We start from the raw sequence: 26,255 nt of genomic DNA, 5'->3' as shown, positions 1-26,255 counted from the left end.
TGGTCAATCACACACTGTGGAACCTCTACAGCAGCCTAAATGTTCAGAGAGCTTTGGGATTGGTGAATACATCAAGGCCCCAAACAGCCGGCACCCACAGAAAGGCAGGGAAGCTCTGGGTGCCTTGTGCCACCACAACCTGACCAGACATCTTGCTCCTTTGACTGTTCCAGTGTTGCACTGTCTAAAGCAAGCTGGTGGTAGGAAAGTTCCTGCCTGAGCTCTGTGGGCTACTTCAGCATATTAGGAACCCGCAGGAGGAAGTCATAGTTTTAGGCCGTCGGTCCAAGTACAAATTACCACTGTCAGCTCAAAACACAGCTCCCAGCTCAAAGGGACCAAGAGATGGTTTAGATGAGCCAAAGATGAGCGACCACGGCCTACAAAGACAGAGTCGAGTTGCCCCAGACATGTTCCAGTATGGAAACAGTTGCGTGAACTTTTTATATACTCACAGGACAACAACTAGAAAGTTCTAAATGGAGATATTTTCCAAGTTCATCAGTGGGAACATCAGGTAGGCAGATTACAACAGAGCAGAGAAAACTTTGGTTTTTGTCGTACGCTATCTGATGACAGTCTCAGCTGCTGAGTTAGTGGAAACTAGTCAGTGGTCTAAGCTAATGCATTTGACCTTATAACCAAAAGGATGTTACATCAGACATAGAGTTCTGCAATAACTGGCTACTAAAGGGACTAAAGGTGGCCTGAGATAATTTGGTTCCAGATCTGCAACATTCCAACTATCTAAAGTCATGACACTCTAATCAATCAGCCTTGCAGAATATCTTACGTTTGTCTTTTTTCTGGAAATGTCAGTTCATACTTGGGACTTGAAACTGATACTCGAAACAGGAACATTCTATGTATGTATGTATGTATGTATGTATGTATGTATTCAGGGTCTCATGACACCCAGCTTGGCTTTGAACTTGCTGTATATCCAAGGATAACCTTAAATTCTTGATCCTCCTGCTTCCACCCCGCAACTGCTGAGATTCTAGGTATGTACCACCAAACTGAACCCTTAGCCAGCCGGCTCTGCACTGACTCAGGGTAGCTCCTGTCAGAACCGAGTCCAGAGACTTACTAAACTGCTTAATGTGCGGGGAACTTCCACACTTGGTCATCCCAGAAATGTTGGGAGTGAACAGGAAAGTGGTTTGTCTCTTACCCTTCACCCCCAGTATCACTGTCTCCTGTGATAAAATGTCAGCGAGACCCAAGTGGATCAGTTATAAAATCGCTGCCTTTCTCAGCTAAAGCAGTTAGACAAGTCTCATGGGGAACCAGTGTCCCCCACATCTGCCCAGGAGCATCTCCACCCCTTACCATGTCAACAGAGCCCAGTAGGAAACCTAAACTATTGATTGCCCTTACCTGGCGAGGCAAGGTTCCCTTGTCGTTAGGAAGCTAGTAAATATTAGCAGGTTTGGAGGTCTTTAGGGCTCAACAGCACCTTCATGATCCGCAGCTCGTAAAAACCAGAACTGAAACCACACAACTCTGACTACTGGTGTGCAGAATGGGGTCTGAGTCACAGCTGAGCCTGGGTGGAGGCACAGCATTCAAAACTGCCTGCAAGGGCCCCGGTAAACAGTCACCCAAGCTTTGTGAGATGACTCTCTATCTGGAGGCTTTGCGGTAAAGAGGAGCAGAAACATACCACGGTTCTCTCCCTCCAGTAAAAGTCTATCCACGTGGGGCTGTCCATGTTGGGCAGGGCAACACCCCTTGTGAAAAGCTGTCTCTCCTCTGGTGACGTCAGAAAGAGGGAAAATCCTGCCTAAAACGTAGTTCAGGATGGGTGGGGTGTTGGACAGATGGCCCAGTGGTTAAGAGCACTGGCTTTTCCAGAGTCTCAGCACTCAAGTCAGACAGCTCAGAACTCCAGCGCCAGGGAACTGATGCCCTCTTCTGACCTCCGAGGGTATCTCACACATATTGAACACACATAATGTAAAAAGAAAAAAAAAATTAAGAGAACAATTCAGAGGAGACAAGCAGTGAAGTATAGAGGATAGGTTGTCTCCAGCAGAGTAGACAAGAGCACGCTCTCAGAGGGTGAGAGTGGACAGGAGATCCACTGGCAAGAGATCACTGTGCTGACCTACTTGTTTTTAAAGCGGTGTGTGTGTGTGTGTGTGTGTGTGTGTGTGTGTGTGCATGTGAGTGTGTGTGTGTTTCCCACAGTGTGAATGTAGATATCAGAGGACATTCTAAAAGAGTCAGTTCTTTCCTTATACCACCGAGTTCCAGGAATTGAACTCAGGTCTATGGGCTTGGCAGCAAGTGTTCCCCTCCCTCACTCCCTCTCTCCCTCTCTCCCTCCCTTCCTCTCTACCCCTCCCTTTCTCCCTCCCCTTCTCTCCCCCCCCTCTCCCCTCTCTTTCAGACTGGCCTTCAAGCACAACCAAGGCTGGCCTTGAAAGCCTCTACCTCCCAAGGGTTCTATTAGACCACACCCAGTGTCTTAGTTAGGGTTTCTATTACTATGAAGAGACACCATGACCACAGCAACTCTTATAATGGAAAAACATTTACTTAGGGTGGCTTACAATTCAGAAGTTTAGCCCATTATAATCATAGTGCAACAAGGTGGCATGCAGGCAGACATGGTGCTGGAGAAGTAGCTGAGAGTCTTACATCTTGACTTGCAGGCAACAGGAAGTGGTCTGTCTCATTGGGTGTAGCTCAAAGCCTACCCCCACAGTGACACAAATCCTCCAACAAGGCCACCCCTTCCGTTAGTGCCACTCCCTTTGAGGGCCATTTTCTTTCAAACCACCACATCCAGTTTACAGAATGCTGGGATCAAACACAGGCTTCTTGCCTGCTAAGCACACGCTCTACTGGCTGTGCTACATCCCCAACTCCTCAGCTGATTCTTTTGGGGAGCTGGGAGGTGGGGGTGATCCAGAGCCATTCTAGCAACACTTTCATTGTTGCAGGGGCACTAGAAGAAGCCAGCTAAAGACGGAAGTCTACGTAAAATCTAGAAACTTAATAATGCTCAAAACATCCAACTTGCAACCCAAACCTACTCTTCACAAGAACTCAAAGTGACTTGCTTAAAAAGATAATAAATGACAACCCAAGATGAAAATCGTGTTAGACTATCCAACAAGATCCTAGCAACAGCTAGAATGAAAATGCCATAGTAAGCAATTGTGAACATACTTCAAAGAGCTGAAAAAAATATAAAATCTTGGCCCCCCCCAAAAAAAGTCTCAGCAGAAATAAAGAAGGTAGATGCCGGGTGTGGTGATTTATGCCTTTAATCCCAGGAGCCCAGCTGGTGGAGTGCTTGCCTAACATTCACGACACGATGAGTTCAATCCCTACTACCCCCTAAGTGGGCGTCATGGTACTAGTTGTAAGGACAATAATACATAACCAGATTTCAAAGTCACCACCGACAGTTGCAAAGTGATTTCAAGGTAATTTCAAGGCCAGCCTAACCCACATAAAACGCTGCCAAAAAAACAAAAACAAAAACAAAAACAAAACAAAAAAAAACCTTACTGACTGGATGTAGTGGTACACATCCTTTAACCTAGCAGTTAGGAGACAGAGATAGGCAGGTCTCTATGAGTGAGTTCAAGGCCAGCCTGGTCCACAGAGAGAGCTCCAGACCAGCCAGGGCTACATAATGAGATTCTGTCTCAAAATAAAAATGCTGGAAAGAATTTTTTCAGTGTTTGCTTACCCGTTTGTTTCTTTAAGACAGGATCCTGCTGTGTAGCCCAGGGCGACATAAAACTGATGTAGCCCAGGTGAGCCCCCAAATTGATTCTCCTGCCTCAGGTTCCTATACACTGGGATTACAGTCATGTTTCACTGCTACATCCAGCTGTCCTGGATATAAGATATAGGAAAGATCATTATAAAGCATGCATGGGAAGCTGAGCGTGAAAGAGCATACATCCCTTTAGTCCCAGAACTTAGAAGTTTGAGGCCAATCTAAACTGCATAATAAGTTCTGGATTAGCTTTGACTACATAGTAAGACCCTACCTCAAAGATCAAATGAACACCAAGTTCAGCACATCTTTAGTCCCAGCCCTCAAGGGGCAGAGAGAATCTCTGTCAGTTTAAGGCCAGCCTGGTCTACAGAGCAAGTTCCAGGACAGCCAAGGCTACACAGAGTATCACAGTTATCATAGTGGGCTTGGAGTTGCATCTTATTGTACTTTTGTTTTTGCTTTTCTTAAAAAATCAGGATTATTTTTCTAGAGTTTTAAAAACAGTTCATTTACTTATCTAGAGGTAATGCACGCCACTGCTTATTCAGTTGGTGGCAGGCGTGAAGCTCCTGCCTGCCCTGGTTTTTTGACCTATGGATGCCTATATCTCAGGCAGGCCTTGAACTCCAGATGAAGAAAAGGATGGCCTTGAACTCTTGATGGCTAGTCTGCCTCCACCTTTCATGAATGGGATTACAAGCATCTGCCCAGCTATTAATAAACCTTTCAATCAGAGTAGACAAATTTCTTCTTTCCTAATAACAAATAAAAGCATTAATAATAGGGCGGGAGAGATGGCTCAGATGTTAAGAGCACTGGCTACTCTTCCAGAGGTCCTGAGTTCAATTCCCAGCAACCACATGGTGGCTCATAACCATCTGTACTAAGATCTGGCGCCCTCCTCTGGCGTGTGGGCATACATCGAGGCAGAATGTTGTATACATAATAAATAAATAAATATTTTTTTAAAAAAAAGCATTAATAATAGTTTTCAAGATAATAAATTATAATTTAGAAAACTATAAGTATATATTATATATACATGCCCTTCAGTCATACACACATGCAACATTGTTTGTCCGTATATGACAGTGGCAATAGATTGCCCATTTCTCTTTCTCTTCTTTTAGGCAAGGTCTCAGCTATGTAGCACTGGTTGGCCTGGGCCTCACTATATAAACCAGGTTGGTCTTGAATCAGACCTCTACTTGCCTACTTGAGTGCTGGGAGTAAAACTGTACGTCACAGCGCCTCTTAACAGAATGTAGTTTATCTGTAGTTGGTTTTTCCACTAGGCTCCTCTTTGGGAATAAACTGCAACACAAAATGAATCAGAGCTGTGTCATTGTACTGTGGAGTGGGGAAGAGGTCAGTTGCAGCCTATGCCTTCTGTATTTACATGTAAATAGGGTTGCTTGCAGGGGGCATTAGCCCTAAATCCAACCCCTGAGGAAAGACCGTAGTGATTTTGTGTGTGTGTGTGTTTAGACAAATAAAGCTTGCCTGAAGATCAGAGCCCTGAACTAAGCCACTAGAGGTCAGGTAGTGGTGGCTCACCCCTTTAATCCCAGCACTAGGGAGGTGGAGACAGGAGGGATGTGGCTGGGCGGTGAAAGGAATATAAGGCAGGTGGAGATAGGAGCTCAGTGCAGTCTGAGGTTTGGTGGAGACAAATGCAAGTCTGAGATGCAGTCTGAGGACAGGACCACCCCTTTGGTCTAAGCCTTGGGAGAGGTAAAAGAACTCTCTAGTGGCTGGTCACTTTGCTTCTCTGATCTTCAGCATTACCTATATTTGATTCTGGGTTTTTATTATTAATATCAATTAGAATTTGTGCTATAAAAGATTGAATCCTTGTGGTCATAAAAAGTGGAACAGAGTCCACAGTGTAATGCAACATTCTTAATTATTGACAATGTGAACTAGGTTATAGTATTTGGGAAGCATCCCTAGCATGAACCTTGACTCTATGTACTCAATAATGACAACATAAAATTGAAACAGAATATTAAGTTGACTAACCACACACAGAAAGCTTAAAGTTCCCCCTCCACAATAAAAGAAGTGAAAGTGGGTTGCCACTTCAGCCCAGGGAGGCTATTTGCAGTCTCAATATTCTAAGTCAGTTCTTGAGGAAAGGAGGTCTATAGAAGATGTTACTCCCCTAAAACCTCCACAGAAAGAAAGTCCTTGGATTTTTGTGTTACTCATGGTCAAGAACAAAGGGTTGACAAGATTGTACACATTTTCAGTCCTTACTCAGAAATGATGCCCTTTCTCTGGGATTCAGGGTGAACAGACATGAATTTATACATAGTGAGACTGTAACATGTTGAGGAAATTATTCCTTGCTTATAGTTTTAATTTCAATACTTAACACTTATCCCCCACATTAACACTTCAGGACACTTAGAGTCTCAGTAGACAAGCAGAGTCTTGGTGTTCTGTATTTGTTTTTTTTATTGTAAATAAATTTTTATTTAAGGGATTTGATTCCATTGCTCTCCATCTTGAGTCACATGGTTTCCAGATTTCTTTCACTCTGTCTGATTGTACTCTTTAGCCCTTTTGTTCTCGTCTCTCCTTGAATTTAAGCCAGAACACTCATGACTAATTCAGTTTTTCACCGTAACAATTCTGGTGCCTTCTTCAAACCAATTTACTTTAGGAACCATTTTAAACCAGGCCTCTCACTTGTTGACACCCAGTGTGTTTGAAGAGTTCTGCTTACTCATTCCTAACATCATACTAATCATTGTGAAGGCATACCAGGGCCTCATCAATACCATAATCCCTTGATGCTGAATTATATATATATTCCTTCTTGTATGTATCAAAACTCATATTGAACAATGAGTTCTGGGTTGCAAAAGAGGATTTATTTTTGCACCTGTCTAACCTGCCTTTGTCCACCAGCTGGTTCTGTATTTGTTGCATGGATCGATAGAATGGTTTAGACCAGCGGTTCTCAACCTTCCCAACACTGCAACCCAATACAAGTTCCTCATGTTGTGTTGACCCCCAACCATAAAATTATTTTTGTTGCTACTTCATAACTGTAGTTTTGCTACAGTTACGAACTGTAACGTCTGTGTTTTCTGACGGCCTTAAGTGACCTCTGTGAAAGCGTCATTCAATCCCTGAAGGGTTCAAGACTCACAGGTTGAGAACCACTGGTTTGGACAGAGCATTATCCTCATCTCTCACCTTGGCAAGTGAAAGCTATGTGCAATCTGAAGAATGTGATTTTCTATCAAACCTAGGCTGTTCCAAGTGTAAATGCTAGCATTCGTGCGAATTGGATGAAGTGGGGCTCCATTTTTACAACTCTGCTGTGCTTAGCCTTTGGATTTAGACGTAAAAACAAGGTATTTCTGTTCTCCTGTTTTAAACTCCCAGCCTGAGAGTTAACCTGATACAAAAAAATCATTTTTGGCTTTTTGTTTTTGAGATAGTTCCTCAACTACCTCAAGCTGGCAACAGGTCGGCTACGTAGTTAAGACTGACCTTGAATTTTGATCCGCGACCTCCACCTCGCAACAGTTTATGGGATGCTGGGGATCTAACTCCGGAATACAGAGTTTGACGCAAATTGGGCAAGCACTTTGTGAACTACGCTACATTCTCAGCCTAGTTTTTGTTTTGATAAAAAAAAAATTAATGCCATTAAAATGAATTCCTCCAAATAAGGTGCTGCCATTAAGCAAACGTGTGCTATATTAAAGTGTAATTCTAGTTATTTCTTAAGTATTATTAAATGTAATGAGTCAAGGTCAGATTACAAGGTATACATCCCTAAAAATGCAAATAAAGTCTGTCCTAATAAATAGCCTGTATGCAGTATCAGGTGATCTCATTATGGCGAACTGCAGAAAAGTCTGTCCACCGCGGGGAAGCAAGGGCTCGGTTTGGAGGGCGAAGCTCACAGAGGAACAATAGCTAAAAGCGCCTGCCGAGTTCGCGCCTAATAATCAGTTCTCTTCGCGCTCAGCAGGGGCCCTAACCCGCCCCTCCCTGGCCCCGCCCTTCTTTCAGTTGTGGGCCCCGCCCCTCTACTGAGGGCCCCCCGAGCCCTGCAAGCTTCGGCCCTAAGTCCCTTGAGTTGGGGCTGGAAACTGAATCCCTGAATCCGTCCGTGGCAAGCTCGTCTATAACCTCTGCGCTGCCTGCAGCCGTCCTTCCCCAGCGTCCTCTCCGCGTCCAGCTCACCCCTGGTCCTGTGCGACTGCTCAGGTGGCTGCTTTTGTCTAATAGCCAAGACCCTGCAAAAAGCTTTTCCATCAGACCCCTCGCTCCGCTAGGTTTGATGTCTTCCTAGGACTAATTTAGAAACGTCATGAGTCCTGAGGTGTGCTTCGTAGACAGGTCTACATTCCATTTGCGGCGAGAGTGTTATCTACGACAATGTTCAGCGCCCAGGATTCCCCAGGATAACAGGTTACATTTCAAAAATCCCGCCCTGCTGTTCCTGTGCGGCAGCAGCAGCTGGATCTCCGTGAGTTCGTGACCTTCATAGGAAGTTCCCGGAGCATAGTGATACCCCATTTCATTAAAAAGTTAATTAATTAATTAATCCGCTTGCCTTTGCCTCCCTAGTGCTGGGATTAAAGGTGTGCACCACCACTGCCCGGCTTGTTCTTCACCTTTCTAAATTCTAGTTATCTTGGGTTTTTCTCCTGTGAGTGTCCCTCTATCAGTTATAGCAACAGGGGTCACATATTAGATATCCTGCATATCAGAAATTTACATTATAACAGTAGCAAAATTACAGTTATGAAATAGCAACATAATACATCGTTGGGGGGCCACCAAACATGTATTAAAGAGTTGCAGCATTCAGAAGGTTGAGAACCACTGAGATAGATACAGAGAGCCCCAAATATAGTGATTTAAAAGCCGGAGCTGGCCGAGTGACTCAACGTTACTCATATTTAGACCCTGGTTTCTTTCTTCCTAAGGCTGTCCCATGTCCCTCTTCCTGATTTGCAGGCTAGATTAAATCTGGGGCACTGCATCTAGTCTTCATTGGCGCCCTCTAGCGCTGGAGCAAAGCAAATGGACAGAGGGTTTTTTGAGGTGCGCCTCAAATTCCGTGTGGCTGAAGAGGGCTTTTAACTCTTGACCTTCGAAGTCGCATACTTAGCGCTGGGATTCCAGGAGCGTGCCCACCCTGGAATTTTTATTTTTAAAAATGTTACAAATCACACCACTTTTCATTCATGTGCCACTGGTGAGAACGCAAAATGTTAGGAAATTATGGAATGTTTGGGATATCAAACCAAAATGTATTAATGTAATAATAGGGGCAAGAGATTTTGGGTCCAACCAACCTTCAGCAACACCTTCGTTTTTATTTAATTCCTTAAGACGAGCTCTTTAGTTTACACTGGGTCTGTTGCTCTCAGTCAAAATCACTGCACCCTCCTCCTTCAGGTTCCAGCTTTTGTTTTACGTTGAAAAGAGGCATGAAGGGAATAAACAATTATTGTTTTAAAGTGAAATCTCAGGGTGGAGTGGGAGAAAGGAGAGGGGGAAGGAGATAGAAACATTTGGGGAAGGAGTTTTTACTGAGTTCAGAGACCACGAAGGGTTTATCTTCCAGGAAGGTCTAAAGCGTAGACTTAGAGGAGGCGGGGAATGGGAAAGGGTTAAAAGACTTCTTCCTTCTAAAAGGCCAAAAAGTGAAGTTATCTGCGGCAAGGCGGGGGGGGGGGGGGGGCACGACACACACGACTCAGAAGGGGTCTGCTGCAAGCCCATCTATGGTCGGAATTTTTTCTCTCCCCTTAAATGCCTTCTTAACCCAAGCTTGTTCTAAAACACTGCAAAACACAACACAACTGTAAGGAATCCACACCCACCCCAGTCTACTTACTATCTTTCCTCCAACAGAGAAACCCAAAACCAGTGATAGAAGTCCAAAGTTTCATTCCTTCCTTCTGAGACCGGGCTAGTCTTGGCACCTTAGCACAGCTAACCTCTGCCACTAGGGGTCGTGCTATACAATATTTAGGTGCCTCGCTTGTAAATAGCATCTCCCAAAAGATGTAGCAGGGACTTCAGGCCTGAGAAGCATCGCGATTCAGAACAACAGGATTGGGGCTCTCCCTTTCCCTCTTGCGGCGTATACAGCTACGAGCAAGAAAACACAGGGCGATTTTTGAATTAAACACACGATTTGGAACAAAACGCAAGGCTCTAGCGGAAGAAGGCGGGGTTAGGTGACATCACGCGGCCTCAGCCTCTAGACAGCCTGGCGCTGGGCGTGTCTGAACGTTGTGACCAAAGGCTTCGCCATGCCTCCGGTGACGTCACCGCAGGCAAACCTCTAGTATCTTCCCGGCCGCGCTGTCGATCGCCGGGCGCGGTGGCGCACGCCTGTAGTCCCAGCTACTCGGGAGGCTGAGACAGGAGGATCGCTTGAGTCCAGGAGTTCTGGGCTGTAGTGCGCTATGCCGATCGGGTGTCCGCACTAAGTTCGGCATCAATATGGTGACCTCCCGGGAGCGGGGGACCACCAGGTTGCCTAAGGAGGGGTGAACCGGCCCAGGTCGGAAACGGAGCAGGTCAAAACTCCCGTGCTGATCAGTAGTGGGATCGCGCCTGTGAATAGCCACTGCACTCCAGCCTGGGCAACATAGCGAGACCCCGTCTCTTTTTAGTGCCTTGCCTACCACTGCGTCTTTTAAACGGCGTCTCGCTAAGAAAATTTATTTTTAAGATTTATTTCAAAGGAGTTGCCCAACATGGGGGTTAAAACGTAAGAGGTTTGCTCAAGCTAGTCAGGGACGTGTAGCGCCTCACTACTGACTCCTACCGGAGAATGGTCAAAACATACCACGAAAAAAGGTGTTATTATCCAAGGAACCAGCAGGGGCTGCTAGTTTCATTAAAAGCCGTTGGAGAAAAACGGCCGTCTCATAAAACGTACTTTCTCAAGTAACTTGTGCCGCTAAGTGGCAACTGATAAATTTAGCTATGTCTGTGTTCCCGACTTCAGTCCTTAGCTGGAGATTTTTCTGTCATTTCTGTAATGTCTTTCTAGCTTTTTTTTTTTTAAATACATGCCTCTGTAGTCTTTCGTGTTAAGTCTTATTGCAGATGGATACAGAACACCCTTTAAAAACTTTGAAGCCACGCCAAGTCCTTATCAAAAGGACAGAAGAAATTTGTCCTTTTACTAGATGGAAACAGCAGAGATGCTAAGTATTTAAAAAACAACAAACTTACCCTCTCCCTACTACAAAAATAGAGACAAAACAATTTTAGTATATCTCATTTCATTTTTCTCTCCTCTTCTAAGTAGATCCCTGAATTTGATCCACAGCAGCTTCGCCGTGCCTGTAAGCACTACATCAGAGTAGCTAGCTACCTTCTTAGCCCTGGCATTATAGAACCTATAGAACGTCTCAGCTTTATGGAACCTAACCATGAGAGATGGCATAATTCTTCTCTCCTCGAAAGATGTCAGTATTTCAAATTTGACACTGTAGGGGAAAAAGAAGACTTCAAAGATTCCATTAACTTTGAGATCATGAGGTAGGTAGGTTATTCTCATGGGCCAAATATAATCCAAAGGTCCTTATAAAAAGATAAGAGCACTAGAATTATGGAAGGAGATACAGCCTGGAAGCAGAGAGCAGAACCATTCAGGATCACCGATGAAGGAATATGGCTACTTTGGGAGCTGTGAGGGACAATGCAAGAGATTTTCCGGAGACAGCCCCCTCCCCCCCACAGACACATACACGTAGAGGAACACAGCTCTGCAGATCCCTTTATGACTTCTGACCCTCAGAACGCTTAGAGAATAAACTTGTCTTATAGGAATAGAGAAAGCCCCCATGTGAATATGTATTGCTGATATAGGCACAGCCGTGGCAAGGATTCCAAGGATGCCCACTGAGACCCACGAGGAATGGCAAAGCCTTCCCCCTAGGACGAGGTTCAGAGGCATGGCATCTTCGTCTGGTCCAAGTATGGATGTTGACAGTGTGTGCAGGAGTGTCCACCACATCTTTCTCCCCCACTGGATGTTTACAGCCTAAAGCAGCTCCCAGACAAAAACTACTCTTACTGAGATGAGCTAAACCTGTCTCCTTGATCCAGGTGTATACCACAAACTCAGCCTCCCTGTTCAACTGGGTGTAGTAACCCTACCTCTCTCTTCAACTCTGAATAAAAATAAATAGGTAAACACGCTGAGCTCAAGGCAGGGGCTGCAGTTTCTCCATCTGATGCCAGCTTTCTGTCTGGGTGTCTGTCTTCTCCTCATCCCCTACTGCCCTAGTCAGATCCATCCCTGGATGCTGTGCATGCATGCTTATGGCATTGCATTCTTGACATCTCTACACTTGTGGCTGGTGTAGCTGCAACACAAGCCATTTACAGAGGAAGTAAAGCTTCATGGGTGATGCAGCAAAACCGAGAGCTGAGCACATTCGTGTCTGTTGCTCTTCTGCCACATGCCTATATTTTAAGTATTCTATGTCGGTTCTTTCCCCTGTGTCTATACCTCTGCATGTGTTTTGGCTATGCACTTAACCTTCTAGTTGTATTTAGAACAGAAATTACTTTTGTTGTTTTTTTTTGAGACAGGGTTTCTCTGTGTAGATTTGGAGCCTGTCCTGGAACTCGCTCTGTAGACCAGGGCCTCGACCTCACAGAGATTCACTGCCTCTGTCCCCTGAGTGCTGGGATTAAAGGCATGCGCCACCACTGTCAAGCTCAGAAAAAAAAAATTGATGCTCACTACAGAATGCTGTGATAGTGATACAGTTTGAGCACTGGAATCTTGATGCCCCATGGAGTCATGTGCAGGTGACAGAAGCTTTAACAGTTGGGGCTTAGATGGTACCAGGTAGAAACGTTAGAAAACTAGGAATCCTGTGTCTCAGAATCAGTACTATTCCCGGGAGAAAAAAAGTTTCACTCCCATGAGAGAAAACTGTTCAAAGATGCCTGGCCAGACAGTGGTGCACAGGCCTTTAATCTCAGCACTCAAGAGGCAGAGAGGCAGGTCTCTGAGTATGAGGCCAGCCTGGTCTACAGAGTGAGTTCCAGGACAGCCAGGACTACAGAGAAGCCCTGTTTCAAAAAAACAAACAAAAGAAGAGGAGGAGGAGAGAGAAGCAGCAGCCTGGCACCTGGTCCCTGCAGCTCCCTTCTCACCTGTCCCTGTCCTTGCCCTGTCATGATGATGTCACCTGTGACAGCCTTTCTTAAGTTTGAAACAGGCAAGACCACTTAGTCTCAGGTTTCCAGCACTCAAAAACTGTGGAGTAAGTGAGCTTTATCATCTAACCTTTGGCATTTTGTTCCAGCAACAGAAAACAGATGAAGACATTTGCCAGTGTTAAGGTTTATGATCTGGGCATGGCAGTTTGTACCTTTGATACCCAGGAAACTAGGGACAGAGGGAGGCGGAGGCCACTCTGGGTTATATGGTCTAGAGCGGTCTTGACTATACAACATACTCTGTCTCAAAAAACCCAAAACAGTAATTACAAAAATCCTTTCCTGATTTTGGTGTTTTGTTCAGATGGGTTTCATTTGAATGCTTATGACTTTTAACTTCTAAGTACATATATCACTAGTGTAAAATTTGTTCACTTTGTTAAGTGTGTTGGTAATTTCAGTTGAGGCAAAAGAAGAGAGAGTTCTAAGGCAGCCTGGGCTACATAGCAAGAGCCCATCTCAAAAACAACCACACACACACACACACACACACACACACACATCCTTCTACTGTCCAAAACTAATAATTTTGTTTTATAGATTTTTGTTCTTAGTTTTAACTTTATTACTAATACTAGAACCTTTAAAAACGAAAAAAAAAAAAAAAACAGACTAGCGTATATTTGGACCCGGAATAATTCATGAATCGCAGAATCGGAAGTTCAGAGAAGGCTGGGATGTGGGCGAGAAGTAATTATTCTCGTTCTCCCACGGGAACTCTCGCTTTATTTTTATCTGACATCTTAGCGAAATTCTTGAATATTTGAGATGCCAGGGATTTATGAAACCCAGGCTGTATGGCACCCACCACATTCAATGAGGATCTAACAGTACGCTGCAGAAGCCTACTTCGGATCCAGCCAACCAAATAGGAGCCCCTCTCTAGGGCTCGTCTGGATGCGGACACGCCAACTGTTCGGTTTTCTCCTGGCTCAAATTCGCCTTCGGAAAGCGCCCTTGCTCTTCCACCCGGAGCGCCAACTCGCTTCAAGATTGTCACTGAGCACCAGGGCCGCTGTGGTGGCCGACATGGATCCAGCCCCAAACGCAAGGAGACAAGGGGACGGTACTAATCCTATAGGTGTCCAAGGAAGGGACGCAGATTCGAGAAGGTAGTTGGCCCTATTTCGAGTTGTTTTGATATAGTGAGAAAAAACCGGAGCTGACCCTGATTTCACAAAATGTTTCAGTTACAGGACGCACTATCGCTTCAAGAAATATTGGGTCGTGCGGGCTGCCGTAGCGACGAGCTGAGCGCGCGTGCGCAGGAGCCAAGCGGCCGGGCGTCGGGTCAGCAGCTGAGAGGACTGCGGTAGCGACGCGTCCCGTCGCCATGAAGAGCCGCTTCAGCACCGTTGATCTCCGCGCGGTGCTCGCCGAGCTGAATGCGAGGTATGGTGGTGCGGGTGAGCAGGCTCGCGCCAGGAGGCCGAGCAGCGGGCGGCCGCGAAACGGGCCCGGGATCCCCACGCTCGTCCCGGTGCCCCGGGGATTGGTGGGGCCTGGAGGCCGACCTCGGAGCTGGTGCCCTCGGGGTACCCCCGGGGACGCGTGCCCGCGTGCTGCCGTTCCCGGGCGCTGGTCCGTCTGCGTCCTGCCGGGCGGCCTGAGTCCCCAAGCGAAGGTTTGGCTTCTCCGGAACTCCCATCCTTCAATCCCAAGGAGAGCGAGCAGTGCCATTCAGTTGTGGTTCGCAGACCGGGACCTGGATTCTGAGCTTGGCTCTTACTCAGCTGTGGGAGCTCTGGCGTATTTTCGTGGGGCTCGGCCATTCCCGCCCCTCGTAATAAATCAGTTAGATTCAGTTTTACTGTGTTTTCCCCAAAGCCCTGGGCCGGTTCAATTGAAGGAAGCTGTCAGGTGTTTCTGATGCTTAAATGGCTACTGTTAATTGGGGGAGAGGGTAACCTTAATAGGCGGTCCTGATACCCAGTTGAAGAGTTCCCGGTCCTCGACATTAAATGACGGAAAGTTTTGCTTCAAACAAGAGCATGATTTTGTTACATGTTTCTTTTTATCTTTACAGCTTGCTAGGAATGAGAGTAAACAACGTTTATGATGTGGATAACAAGACATATCTTATTCGGCTTCAAAAGTAAGAATGTTTTATAGGCTTATTTTTGGTAAATAGATATGACATTGTTGTTGTTTTTTAACCTGCGTTTTAGGTTTTTTTTTCCCACCAGAAAGTGAACTTTGGCAAATGTCTAAAGAAAAATTTGTTTTTCTCTTGAACAGACCTGATTTTAAAGCTACATTGTTACTTGAATCTGGTATACGTATTCACACAACAGAATTCGAGTGGCCTAAGAACATGATGCCATCTAGTTTTGCCATGAAGGTAAAATTTTAAGTTTGAAGCTAATTTTTAAAACTACATCATTCATTCATTCATTTCATTAATGTGGGAGTGTGTGTATGTTGGTGGAATCAACAGACAGGCACAGTTGGGGCTCTCAAGTGAATGTCAGGACAACCTGTGGGGAGTCAGTTCTCCCGCCATAAGATGAGGGGTAGGGACTACAATCCAACTCAGATCCTCAGACTTGGTGCATGTACCTTAACTGTCCTGCCTACCAAATAACCGCACAGTGACTTCTTACTATGAAAGCTTGGCCGATAGCTTAGGCTTGTTCCTAACTAGCTCTTATAAGTTAAATTAACCCATATTTTTATTAAATCTGTGTTCTACTTTTACCTCTATCCCATTTTATGAGGTCCAGTCATTTGACATCTGTCTGGTTTCTACATCTTCCTTCCCAGCATTCTCTCTGCCCTGAAAATCCCACCTAGTTATTGGCTGTTTAGTTTTTATTTAAACCATTCACAGTGACATATCTTCACACAGTGTCAAAGGAATATTCCACAACATTTTGACCTGGAACTTTACTCCTTTTTATTGTTGTTGTCCAGGCAGGGTTTCTCTGTGTAAACCAGATGGTCTCAAACTCAGAGAGCCACCTCCCTTGCCTCCCGAGTGCTGGAACCAAAGGCATGTGGCTCCATTCCCAGCTTGGAATGTGTTATCTAGACCAGACTGACCTCAAATTTGGGATACTCTTTCTTCCTGTGCTAGGATGACAGGAGTTTGCCATCATGTGTCACTCTAACAGAATGCTCGGGTTTGGTAGTCTGAGCTACTGAGTGACATTTGCCTCAAAAAAGAGAAAGCAATAGCAAACTCTTGGCACTCTTATGAGTTAAGTCTATTTGTCTATTTAAATAATAAGATTTTTTTTTTTTTTGCAGCAGAGCAGAAGGTATTTTAAATAAATAAGGAGCTCCTGGTGTATGAAATAAGCAGGGCAGTGCCCAGTACATGGTAAATCAATGGTTTCCCTGGTTCTCATCATTGCTCTAAAACACAGAATACAACTGTTTCAGTTAGAAGTTATTAGAATAAAGGCTTAAGGATTTTCCCACCCACTGGGGACTGTCAGGATGACTCAGTGGACAAAAACTACAAGGCTAATGACCTGAGTTTGATTCCTGGAGTACAGAGAGAACCTATTCATGCAAGTTATTTACAGACCTGCATATGCACACTGTGGCATGCATATGTTACCACTCATACCCCAAATAAATAAATACGTAAAAGAAATTTCTTCTGATTATCATTTGTAAGCTTTTGGTTTATGACCATACTGTTTTATTTACCACTTAAATATTCTTGATGACATAACAATTTTCATAAACTAGTACCAAGTGGTTAAGAATTTACTTTTATTGCATAAGTGCTTTTTTCTTCTGTTTCTTGCTAGTGTCGAAAACATTTGAAGAGTCGGAGGTTAGTCAGTGCAAAACAACTTGGGGTGGATAGAATTGTGGATTTCCAATTTGGAAGTGACGAAGCTGCTTATCATTTAATCATTGAGCTCTATGATAGGGTAAGTTAAATTGAGAGGAGCAAGCGAATAGAATAATAGCCCTATTTGTTTTTCACTTCTTTCATTCAGTGGTGTGTTTAAGGTGCTCATCGTGTTCAACACTATTGTTTTAATTTGATGATGTTAAGCGTTATTTTAATTCTACATCTTTGCTAATACTTTTCTATCTCTTTTTAAGTTTTTTTTTCAAGACTGGGTTTCTTTGTGTAGCTCTGACTGTCTTAGAACTCACTCTGTAGACCTGAATGGCTTCGAACTCAAAGAAAACCCAGTTAGTGATGACTTTGATATAAATACTAAGAATTTATATATGAGAGTGTGCATTTGGACTTTTGTTTAGTCATTGAGGTATCTGTAAGAGGTAGTTGTTGATACTTTAGAATATATTTAAATAAATATATTTAAATATTCAAATCTATTTAAATAAATTTAAAATTGCTCTTTCCTTCTGTGTACCAGAATTTGACCTAGCTTTCCTGTCTGAAATTTTGAGGATGATGCATTTAGGGTTGATTAGACTGTGTGTAAAGAGGATTACTGTAACTCAAGATCAACTTAAGAAACTGAAAAATACAAATTTACAATAAATTTGGACCAGTGAGATGGCTCAGCAGCTAAAAGTGCCATGAAGCCTGAAGACCTGAGTTCATTCCCTGGAACCCATATGAAAGTGGAAGGAGAGAACCAACTCCACAAACTCCACAAACCTTTACACACACACTGTGACACATTCATATGCTACTTCCACCACCACGCACACAATACACATATATGTGTATATATGTGTGTATATGCATACATACACACAGAATAATAAAATTTAAAACTTTTTTTAGTTATACCTATTTTAGTAGGAACAGCTCTGAGAAAAGTAACGTAAGGTCAAAAAACAGCATAGCAGGGGAGGGATTATTTAACTAGTGCTTGAAATTTTGTAAAAAAAAAAAAAAAAAAAAGATTTTCATTAGCGGGGCAATGATGGCACACGCCTTTAATCCCAGCACTCAGGAGGTAGAGGCAGGAGGATCTCTGTGAATTGGAGGCCAGCCTGGTCTACAGAGTGAGTTTCAGAACAGTGAGGGCTATACAGAGAAACCCTGTCTTTTAAAAAAAAAGACCCTTTGCCTAGTTGCTGCAGAGGTCAAAAGAAGGCACTAAATTTCTTGGAACTGGAATTACAAATGGTTGTTAGCCACCATGTGGGTATTGGGAATTGAACCTTAGTCCTCTGGAAGACTAACAAGTTCTCTTAAACTGCTGAACCATCTCTCTAGCCCCCTAATTTTTTAAAATGGATCTTCTAAAAAGATATTTTTTTTCATTTTTAATTGTGTGTATTTGTACATGTGCAAATACATGCATGCATTTGAATGTAAATGCTCACAGAGGGAAAAAAATCCTCAGATTCCCTTGGAACTGAAGTAAGAGGCCGTGGTAAGTTGCCTGCCATGGGTTCTGGAAACTGAACTCAGGTACTATGCAATAGCAGTGTGTACTCTTAAGCACTGAGCAATTTCCCCGGCTTGTTTTCAATTTATTTGTTTATTTTCAAAAACAGTGTTCCCTATGTATCCTAGGCTGGCCTGGAATCTGGAATCTTCCTTCCTCAACCTTCTGAGTGTTGAGATTATAGTTTTGCCCCACCACTGCTGGCTACACTGTTGTCCTTTTTTAGACACACTACACTATTTCATAATTCCATGCATTTGCATTTCATGTTCTCTTCACCTGAATATTTTGAAACTTTGAACTTTTGTTGTTGATTTGTGAGACAGACTCACATACTTGAGTCTGAACTCAAATTGCTCTATAGGCAGGAATGACTTTGCACTCAGTGCTGGGATTATAGACGTAATCCCAGCCATAAGTGTGCCTAGCTTTGGCACACTTAATTAAAGGCACTCAACTGTTAGGTTTTCATAATGAAAACTTCAGTTAACTTGTGCAGTACCCAGACAAAGAACATAAAGTTGCTCTAGGTTAGCTCTAGGTTGCTTCCAACTTGGTGCTCTCAGAATTTATTTCACAGCCTATTGGGTCAGTGCAAGGAGCCCTTGTTAGATGTACCTCCTGCTTTCTGTTTTACAGCTTCATTTCTGTAACTATACATGGGTCTTCTGAGGCATCTTTATCTGTTTTTAAGATGTTTCAAGACTGATTTGGAAAAACATTAAATCATATTTTACTCTATTGCAGGGAAACATTGTTCTCACAGATTATGAGTACCTAATTTTAAATATCCTAAGGTTTCGAACTGACGAAGCAGATGATGTTAAGTTTGCTGTTCGTGAACGCTATCCGATTGATCATGCTAGAGCTGCTGAACCTTTGTTGACTTTAGAAAGGTAAGTGTTTATAAAATCATATATTGTACTAAAAAGTAAGCTAGATTATGTTTCAGAATTAGAAAAATTCAATTAAAAATCTTTAGTTATATAACTAACACTGGACTGTATAAAACAAGTATATAAGCAATTTTATTTGTGGATAGCAAATGTCTCCCTCTACCCATACTCTTCCCTCCATCTCTTTCTTTTTAAGGCAAGGTTTTTTTTTTTTTTTTTTTTTTTTTTTTTTGGTTTTTCGAGACAGGGTTTCTCTGTAGCTTTGGTGCCTGTCCTGGAACTAGCTCTTGTAGACCAGGCTGGCCTCGAACTCCCAAAGATCTGCCTGTCTCTGCCTCCCGAGTGCTGGGATTAAAGACGTGCGCCACCACTGCCCAGCTTAAAGTGCTGATTTCTTATAGGAAACCTGGATTTAAGTCTCACGTTACCACTCAAGAACCTTCTAATTGTTGATAAATTATGAGCATGTGTATGTGTGTGTTGATACTGGGTCTCTGTAGCCTAGTCTGGCCTTGAACTCAGGGTGTTCCATCTATCTCCCACTCAAATTTGTAAGCATATATATCACCACACCCAGCTCTAGCTTTAAAAAAAAACTTTCAAAATGTGTGTCTGTGTCTATGTGTATCTTTGCCACAGAGGCTAGAAGAAGGCATTAGATCCCCTGGAGCTGGAATTAAGATGGTTGTGGTCTACCAGTTGTGAGTGCTGGGTACTGAACTCTGGTCCTCTGCAAGAGCAAGTGTTCTTAACCTCTGAGCCATCTCTAGCCCCATGGATAAATTACTTTCTGAACTAGTTTTTCGTATTTACAAGAACAATTTCTGTTATATTTCAGACTCTTGTAAAGATTAAATAAGTTGATATAAAGGTAATATGAATGTGAATGATGCTATAAGGTTTATTAAATATAAAAAGTCTGCCGATTTTGTCCACAGATTAACTGAAGTAATAACTGGTGCTCCTAAAGGTGAACTGCTGAAGAGAGTTCTTAATCCATTACTTCGTGAGTACACTCCTGCATTTTATGGAAGATGTTTGTGTATAACACTTTCATGAATATATTTTAAAAAATTTTCCCCTTTCAAAAAATTGAAGAGGGACTGGAAAGATACTTAAGTTGAGGTCACAGCACCATTCCCAATGGTTCACAGCCCTTATAACTCCAGCTCCAGGATCTGACGTCCTCTGCTGGCTCTCATGGGTATCATGAGGCATACATTTACACACGTGTACATATAAATAAAAAGAAAGCATTATGATTATTTTTTGAGCAAGAAGTTAAAAGGGATCTTTTGACTAAGTATGGTTTTCTCAAAGAAAGATTTTGTTTGTTTGTTTTGTGATGCTGAGCATTGAACCCATGACTTTTTGGTAATGAGCATCTATCTACCACTAAGTCTCATTGTCCTAAAAGATGGGGATTTTTATAGTGCTTAGATCTTATTGAAAAACAGTGCAGATGGAGCTGGGGATATAGCTCAGTTAGTAGGGTGCCTTCTTAGCATTCGCAAAGCCCAGGATTATATAAAAGTGGTCTGGTGGTACACACCACCCGTAACTTTTTGTTAGGAATACCATTGATTTTTTAAAAAGATTTGTTTTTATTTTATATACACACGTGAGTACGTTCATGGATATATGTGTACCCCATGTATGTATGTCTAGTGTCCACACTGGTCAAAAGAGGTAGTCATGTCCCCTGGAACTGGTATCACACTGGTGTGAGCTGTTGTGTTGTTGAACATCTTCTCTAAGATTAGCAAGTTCTCTTAATTACTGAACCATCTCTCTAGTCCCCCAATTGATATGTATATATTTTGATAGTTAAGTTTTTATCTTTCAGAGCTAATAAAGTCATTTAGTCTAGAAGATTGAGTGTGTGTGTGTGTGTGTGTGTGTGTGTGCACACGCACTCTTGTGCGCTTGTGTGTGTTTTTAGGAATTTGTCCCATATAGGGTCTTATCTCCTCTGAGAATAAAGCTACTTTTTCTGTTTTAATCTGAATGCTTTTGAATAATTATATCTTTTTTTTTTTTTTTTGGTTTTTCGAGACAGGGTTTCTCTGTGGCTTTGGAGCTTTTCCTGGAACTCGCTCTGTAGACCAGGCTGGTCTCGAACTCCGCCTGCCTCTGCCTCCCGAGTGCTGGGATTAAAGGCGTGAGCCACCATCGCCCGGCCTTGAATAATTATATCTTTTTAAAAATAATTTATGTGTATGGGTATTTCAACTGCATGTGTGTCTGCTAAGATTTATTCATATACTTTATGTATATGGGTGCTTTGTCCACAAACAAGAAAAAGGCATCAGATTCCCACTATAAATGGTTGTGAGCCACCATGTACGTGCTGGGAATTGAACTTAAGCTCTCTGAAAGTGTGTTCTTGACTACTGAGCCATCTCTCCAGCCCCAGTTAATTCTATTTTGTTACACTAGCTGTGATCTCTAGTACAGTGCTGAATAGCTATGGTAAAAACGAATAAATAGCCTTATCTTTTACCTCATCTGAGAGAGAATATATTTAGTGTTTTATTAGTAAGTATGGTATATTATAGTTTTTTTTTTTAATTGGTATTCATTGACAGGTGGAAATGGTTCCTTTATTTAGTGTTTTTGTTTGTTTGTCTTTTTTTTGTTTTGTTTTTTTAAGACAGGATATCACTGTAGCTTTGGAGCCTGTCCTGGAACTCCCTCTGTAGACCAGGCTGGCCTCAAACTCACAGAGATCCATGTGTGTCTGCCTCCTGAGTGCTGGGATTAAAAGTGTGCACCACCACCGCCTGGCTTATTGAGTGTTTTTTTTTAATATTTATTTATTTATTATGCATACAATATTCTGTCTGTGTGTATGCCTGCAGGCCAGAAGAGGGCACCAGACCTCATTACAGATGGTTGTGAGCCACCATGTGGTTGCTGGGAATTGAACTCAGGACCTCTGGAAGAGCAGGCAATGCTCTTAACCTCTGAGCCATCTCTCCAGCCCTATTGAGTGTTTTTTTTTTTAAAATAGCAATTGGTGGTGGGCTTTTCTGTATCTCACTAATATATGGTTCTATGAATATGACTGTGTTCTGGGAATATGCTTTATCTTATTGGCCAATTGCTTGTTTTAATTTAACCCCCCCCCCAAGTTGTTTGATATTGATCAAATCTTCCATCTTACACCACGCTATATCCTGGGCTCTTTCTTTGTTTTAATTTTATGCCTCAATGTTTTGCGTGCGTGCGTGCGTGCGTGCGTGTGTGTGTGTGTGTGTGAGAGAGAGAGAGAGAGAGAATGTGTATGTGAATGTGTGTGCGCGTACTTGTACATGCGTGATGCTTATGGAGTCAGAAAAGAGCACCAAATCCCTTGGAAGTGGACTTACAGATGGTTGTAAACTACCCTGTGGGTTCTGGGAACTGTACCTAGGTTCTCCGCAAGAGCAGTAAGGGCTCTCTTAACCACTGAGCCGTCTCTGTTTAGCCTCCCACACACCCGCTTTTAAATTTTTGACGTGCCTCTACTGTGTAGCACAGGCTGGATTCTAACTTGGGATCTTGCTGTTTCAGCCTTTTGGGATAGTAAGCATGTTCCAACATGCCCAACATTTTTTAAAATCTAATATCTAATAAAAATTGTATGTATTATTAGGGTAACAAGATTTTAGTATACATATACAGCATTTTTACTTACCTTTAAATATTTGTCATTTCTCTGGAGTAAAAACTTTCTAAATACTTTCTCCTAGCTTTTTCAAATGTACAATACATTAGGGTTATGTTTAGTCACCCTACTGTGCAGTAATGTGCCAGAACTTTATACTCTAACACAGTACCCACTGATCAACTTTTCTCTAACTTGTCATGCCTAGTCCCTTGATAATCACTCTAGGTTTCTGAGGTTTACTTTTTTAGATTTTATATACTGTGAAGTCATGTGGTTCTTGTGTTTCTATGCCTAGCTTATTTCACTTAACATAATGTACAGTTCCATTCTTACTGCAAATGACAACTTGACAGGATTTCATTCTTTTTAATAGACAAATAGCATTCATTCAATGTGTGTTTATAAATACACACACACACACACACACACACACATATATATATATATTTGTATTTGAGACAGTCTCTAAATAGTGCTGGTTGTCTTATGTAATTCATTTTATAGGGTGATACTTCATTATTGTTTTGGTGTGCATTTTGTAGAAAATCAGTGATCTTGTACAACTTTATTTTATTTATGTGTGGGTATGTGAATATATGTGCCATTGCCTGTAGAGCTCAGAGGCGTCAGATCCTCCTGGAACAGTTAAGTTCAGTTGTGAGTTGCCTGATGTGGGTGCTGGGAATCATACTTGGGCCCTAACTGCTGAACTGTTTCTCCAGCCTGTGTAGAACATGTTTTTCATAACTTTTGGACATTTGTGTATCTTTTGAAAAGTGTCTAAGTATTGCACACTTGCTAATTGGAACACTTTAGTCAATTTTTAGAAACAATTCAACCTTGAATTACAGTGATAAATCTCTCCTGGTCATAGTTTATAATTTTCCTTATGATTTCTTTGTGGTATTCAGGATCAAGCCTAGGGTGTTTGTTTGTTTGTTTGTTTGTTTGGTGTGCTCAGTAAGTACTTTGCCACTGAACTACATTTCTAGTTAATCTTATATGTGTGTTTCTTAATTGCTGTTAAATGCCTGTAACATGCACCAATTCTCTGCTTATTGTAATTTCAGACTCCTTTTCATTACTTCAGGTCTTAATTCTCAAACCATTCGAAAAGAACTAAACTTACTTTCACTGGCTGTTTATATTGAGTAGGTTATCCATACTGAGCTATAAATTTATAGTGTTTTAAATATGAAGTTTTATAGGAAAGTAGTAACAATACTCTTTGCTTTTATAGCCTATGGACCAGCTCTCATTGAACACTGTCTTATAGAAAATGGGTTCCCTGGTAATGTCAAAGTGGATGAAAAATTTGAAAGCAAAGGTATGTCTGTATGGTTCAGATTTTGTTCAGATTTAATTTGTTTCCTTTTTCCTTTGGTCCTTTTTCTTTGAAGTTTCATTGTGCTGGAAATAGAACCTAAAACCCCATAAGTGCTAGGAAAATGTACTGATAAACACTTTGTTTATTTCCTTTATTTGATTTGATTTTTTTGGAAATAATGTTTCTCTTACCTTGTAGCGCAGGGTCATCTTGCACTCTGTGTCTTCCTGCCCCAGCCTCTTGGATGCTGAGGTTACATGTGTGTTGCTAGCACACCTAGTCATCCTTCCCCCTTCTTTCCTTTTTAACATGTATGAGTGTTTTGCTTCCTTGTGTATCTGTTGCATGCTTGCCTGGTGCCCTGGAAGGCCAGAAGAAGGTGTCAGATCTCCTGGGACTGGAGTTAACAACCCATGTGAGCCACCATGGTGGGTGCTGGGGATTGAACTTGTGTCCTCTGGAAGAATAGCCAGTGCTCTTAACTGCTGAGCCATCTCTCTAGCCTTTGGCCCTTGGTTTTTTTGGGTTTTGTTTTTTTCTAGAAATAATTTAACAGTCTGGACTACATAGTGAGTCCCTGTCTTAAAAAAACAAACAGAAAAAAAAAAACAAAACAGTGAACAAAAATTTGACCAGAGTGTCCTGCACATACGGGTTTTCCTCCATTCTTCCTTCATTGTGAACATTTATCCCTGTTAATAAGCACTTTGGTCTTCGTACCTTTGGACTTTCTAACACTTTTCTTTTCATACCCCTAGTTTTTACTGAGCTTGGGATAGTAGACGTCTTGAATAGCTGGATTACTAGCCTTCTGACTTACAGTACCGGGTGCATCTAGAATAGCATCCAACACACATTTGAGTTTCTACAGTTGTGTAGAGTGGCTGCATGATGAAATTAGGTTCTTCTAACTACTTATGGAAGCTCTCTTTTCAGAGTAAGATGAGTCAGGAAGGGCCGGTGGGATGGCCCAGTGGAAGGGTACCTGCTCCCAAACCTGATGACCTGAGTTTGACCCCAGGATCACACTGACTCCTGCAAGCTGTCCACATGCACACTGAAGCACACACAGAAACACAATAAATCAATAAAAATAATAAATTCTTTAAAGCTGTTATTTAAAAAGTAAAGGAAATGTAAGGAAGATTTGTTCTTGGAAAAACTTTAACTTGTCTAACCTTGTATGATGTTTGAAACATCAGTAGTGTTTGTGTTTGAGGGTTATTGATCATTTCCTAAGGTATTGCAATATTTTTCATTTTAGAAATGAAATGTTATTTGTTTAAAAATACAAAGCAATGCCAGGCAGTGAAGGTGTATGCCTTTAATCCCAATACTCAGGAAGCAGAGGTAGCTGGGTTTCTGTGAGTTCATGGTCAACCTGGTCTACAAAACAAGTTCTAGGACAGCCAGAAATGTTATTCAGAGAAACCCTGTCTCAAAAAACAAACAAAATACAAATAAAATATTTTCTGAAATAAACTAATGCCATGTATTCTCTTTGTCTTTAGTGACAACCTATGGTATTTTTTTTTTTTAATGAACACGATACTCATGGAACAAAAGCATGGGGAAATGCTTGGGACAACTCTGGTTATTTAATGTAGATATATAACCTTTCCACATGTTACAATGTATTATGAGACTGTAGTAATTAAATAGTAACTTTTTTTAAAATATTTATTTATTATGTATACAATATTCTGTCTGTATGTATATCTGCAGGCCAGAAGAGGGCACCAGACCTTTTTTTTGGGGGGGGGGGGTTGAGACAGGGTTTCTCTGTGGTTTTGGAGCCTGTCCTGGAACTAGCTCTCGAACTCACAGAGATCCGATTGCCTCTGCCTCCCAAGTGCTGGGATTAAAGGCGTGAGCCACCACTGCCCAGCCGGCACCAGACCTTATTACAGATGGTTGTGAGCCACCATGTGGTTGCCGGGAATTGAACTCAGCACCTTTGGAAGAATAGGCAATGCTCTTAAGCACTGAGCCATCTCTCCAGCCCTAAATAGTAACTTTTTAGATAAATTTACAAAGAACCCAGAAACAAGTATATATGGAA

The 26,255-nt window shown here is 42.3% G+C and overlaps 1 protein-coding gene and 1 pseudogene across 2 annotated transcripts in view; one reads left to right on the top strand and one right to left on the bottom strand.

Moving 5' to 3' along the window:
- Positions 1 to 6,558: 6,558 nt before the first annotated feature.
- Positions 6,559 to 6,649, bottom strand: LOC126508469 (uncharacterized; annotated as a pseudogene).
- A 7,029-nt stretch (positions 6,650 to 13,678) lies between these two features.
- The window catches only part of Nemf (nuclear export mediator factor), a 44,992-nt gene continuing 32,415 nt past the window's right edge, over positions 13,679 to 26,255 (top strand). The window contains exons 1-8 of one of the 2 annotated variants that reach the window (XM_050153658.1): positions 13,679 to 14,094; positions 14,173 to 14,374; positions 15,009 to 15,077; positions 15,221 to 15,323; positions 16,744 to 16,869; positions 19,066 to 19,214; positions 20,153 to 20,220; positions 24,107 to 24,193. In XM_050153658.1, coding sequence (XP_050009615.1) covers positions 14,316 to 14,374; positions 15,009 to 15,077; positions 15,221 to 15,323; positions 16,744 to 16,869; positions 19,066 to 19,214; positions 20,153 to 20,220; positions 24,107 to 24,193 — 661 coding nt within the window. In that variant the 5' untranslated portion in view covers positions 13,679 to 14,094; positions 14,173 to 14,315. Of the gene's footprint in view, positions 14,095 to 14,172; positions 14,375 to 15,008; positions 15,078 to 15,220; positions 15,324 to 16,743; positions 16,870 to 19,065; positions 19,215 to 20,152; positions 20,221 to 24,106; positions 24,194 to 26,255 lie in introns of those variants that run through there. The other variant, XM_050153659.1, reaches the window with a different exon arrangement.

Source organism: Alexandromys fortis, unplaced genomic scaffold (genome assembly GCF_014885135.2).
Source record: "Alexandromys fortis isolate MF-2015 unplaced genomic scaffold, M_Fortis_MF-2015_v1.1 scaffold_82, whole genome shotgun sequence".
NCBI lineage: Eukaryota > Metazoa > Chordata > Mammalia > Rodentia > Cricetidae > Alexandromys > Alexandromys fortis.
The sequence above is the reverse complement of the archived record's forward strand: the minus strand, read 5'-3'. Positions and strand labels throughout refer to the sequence as shown.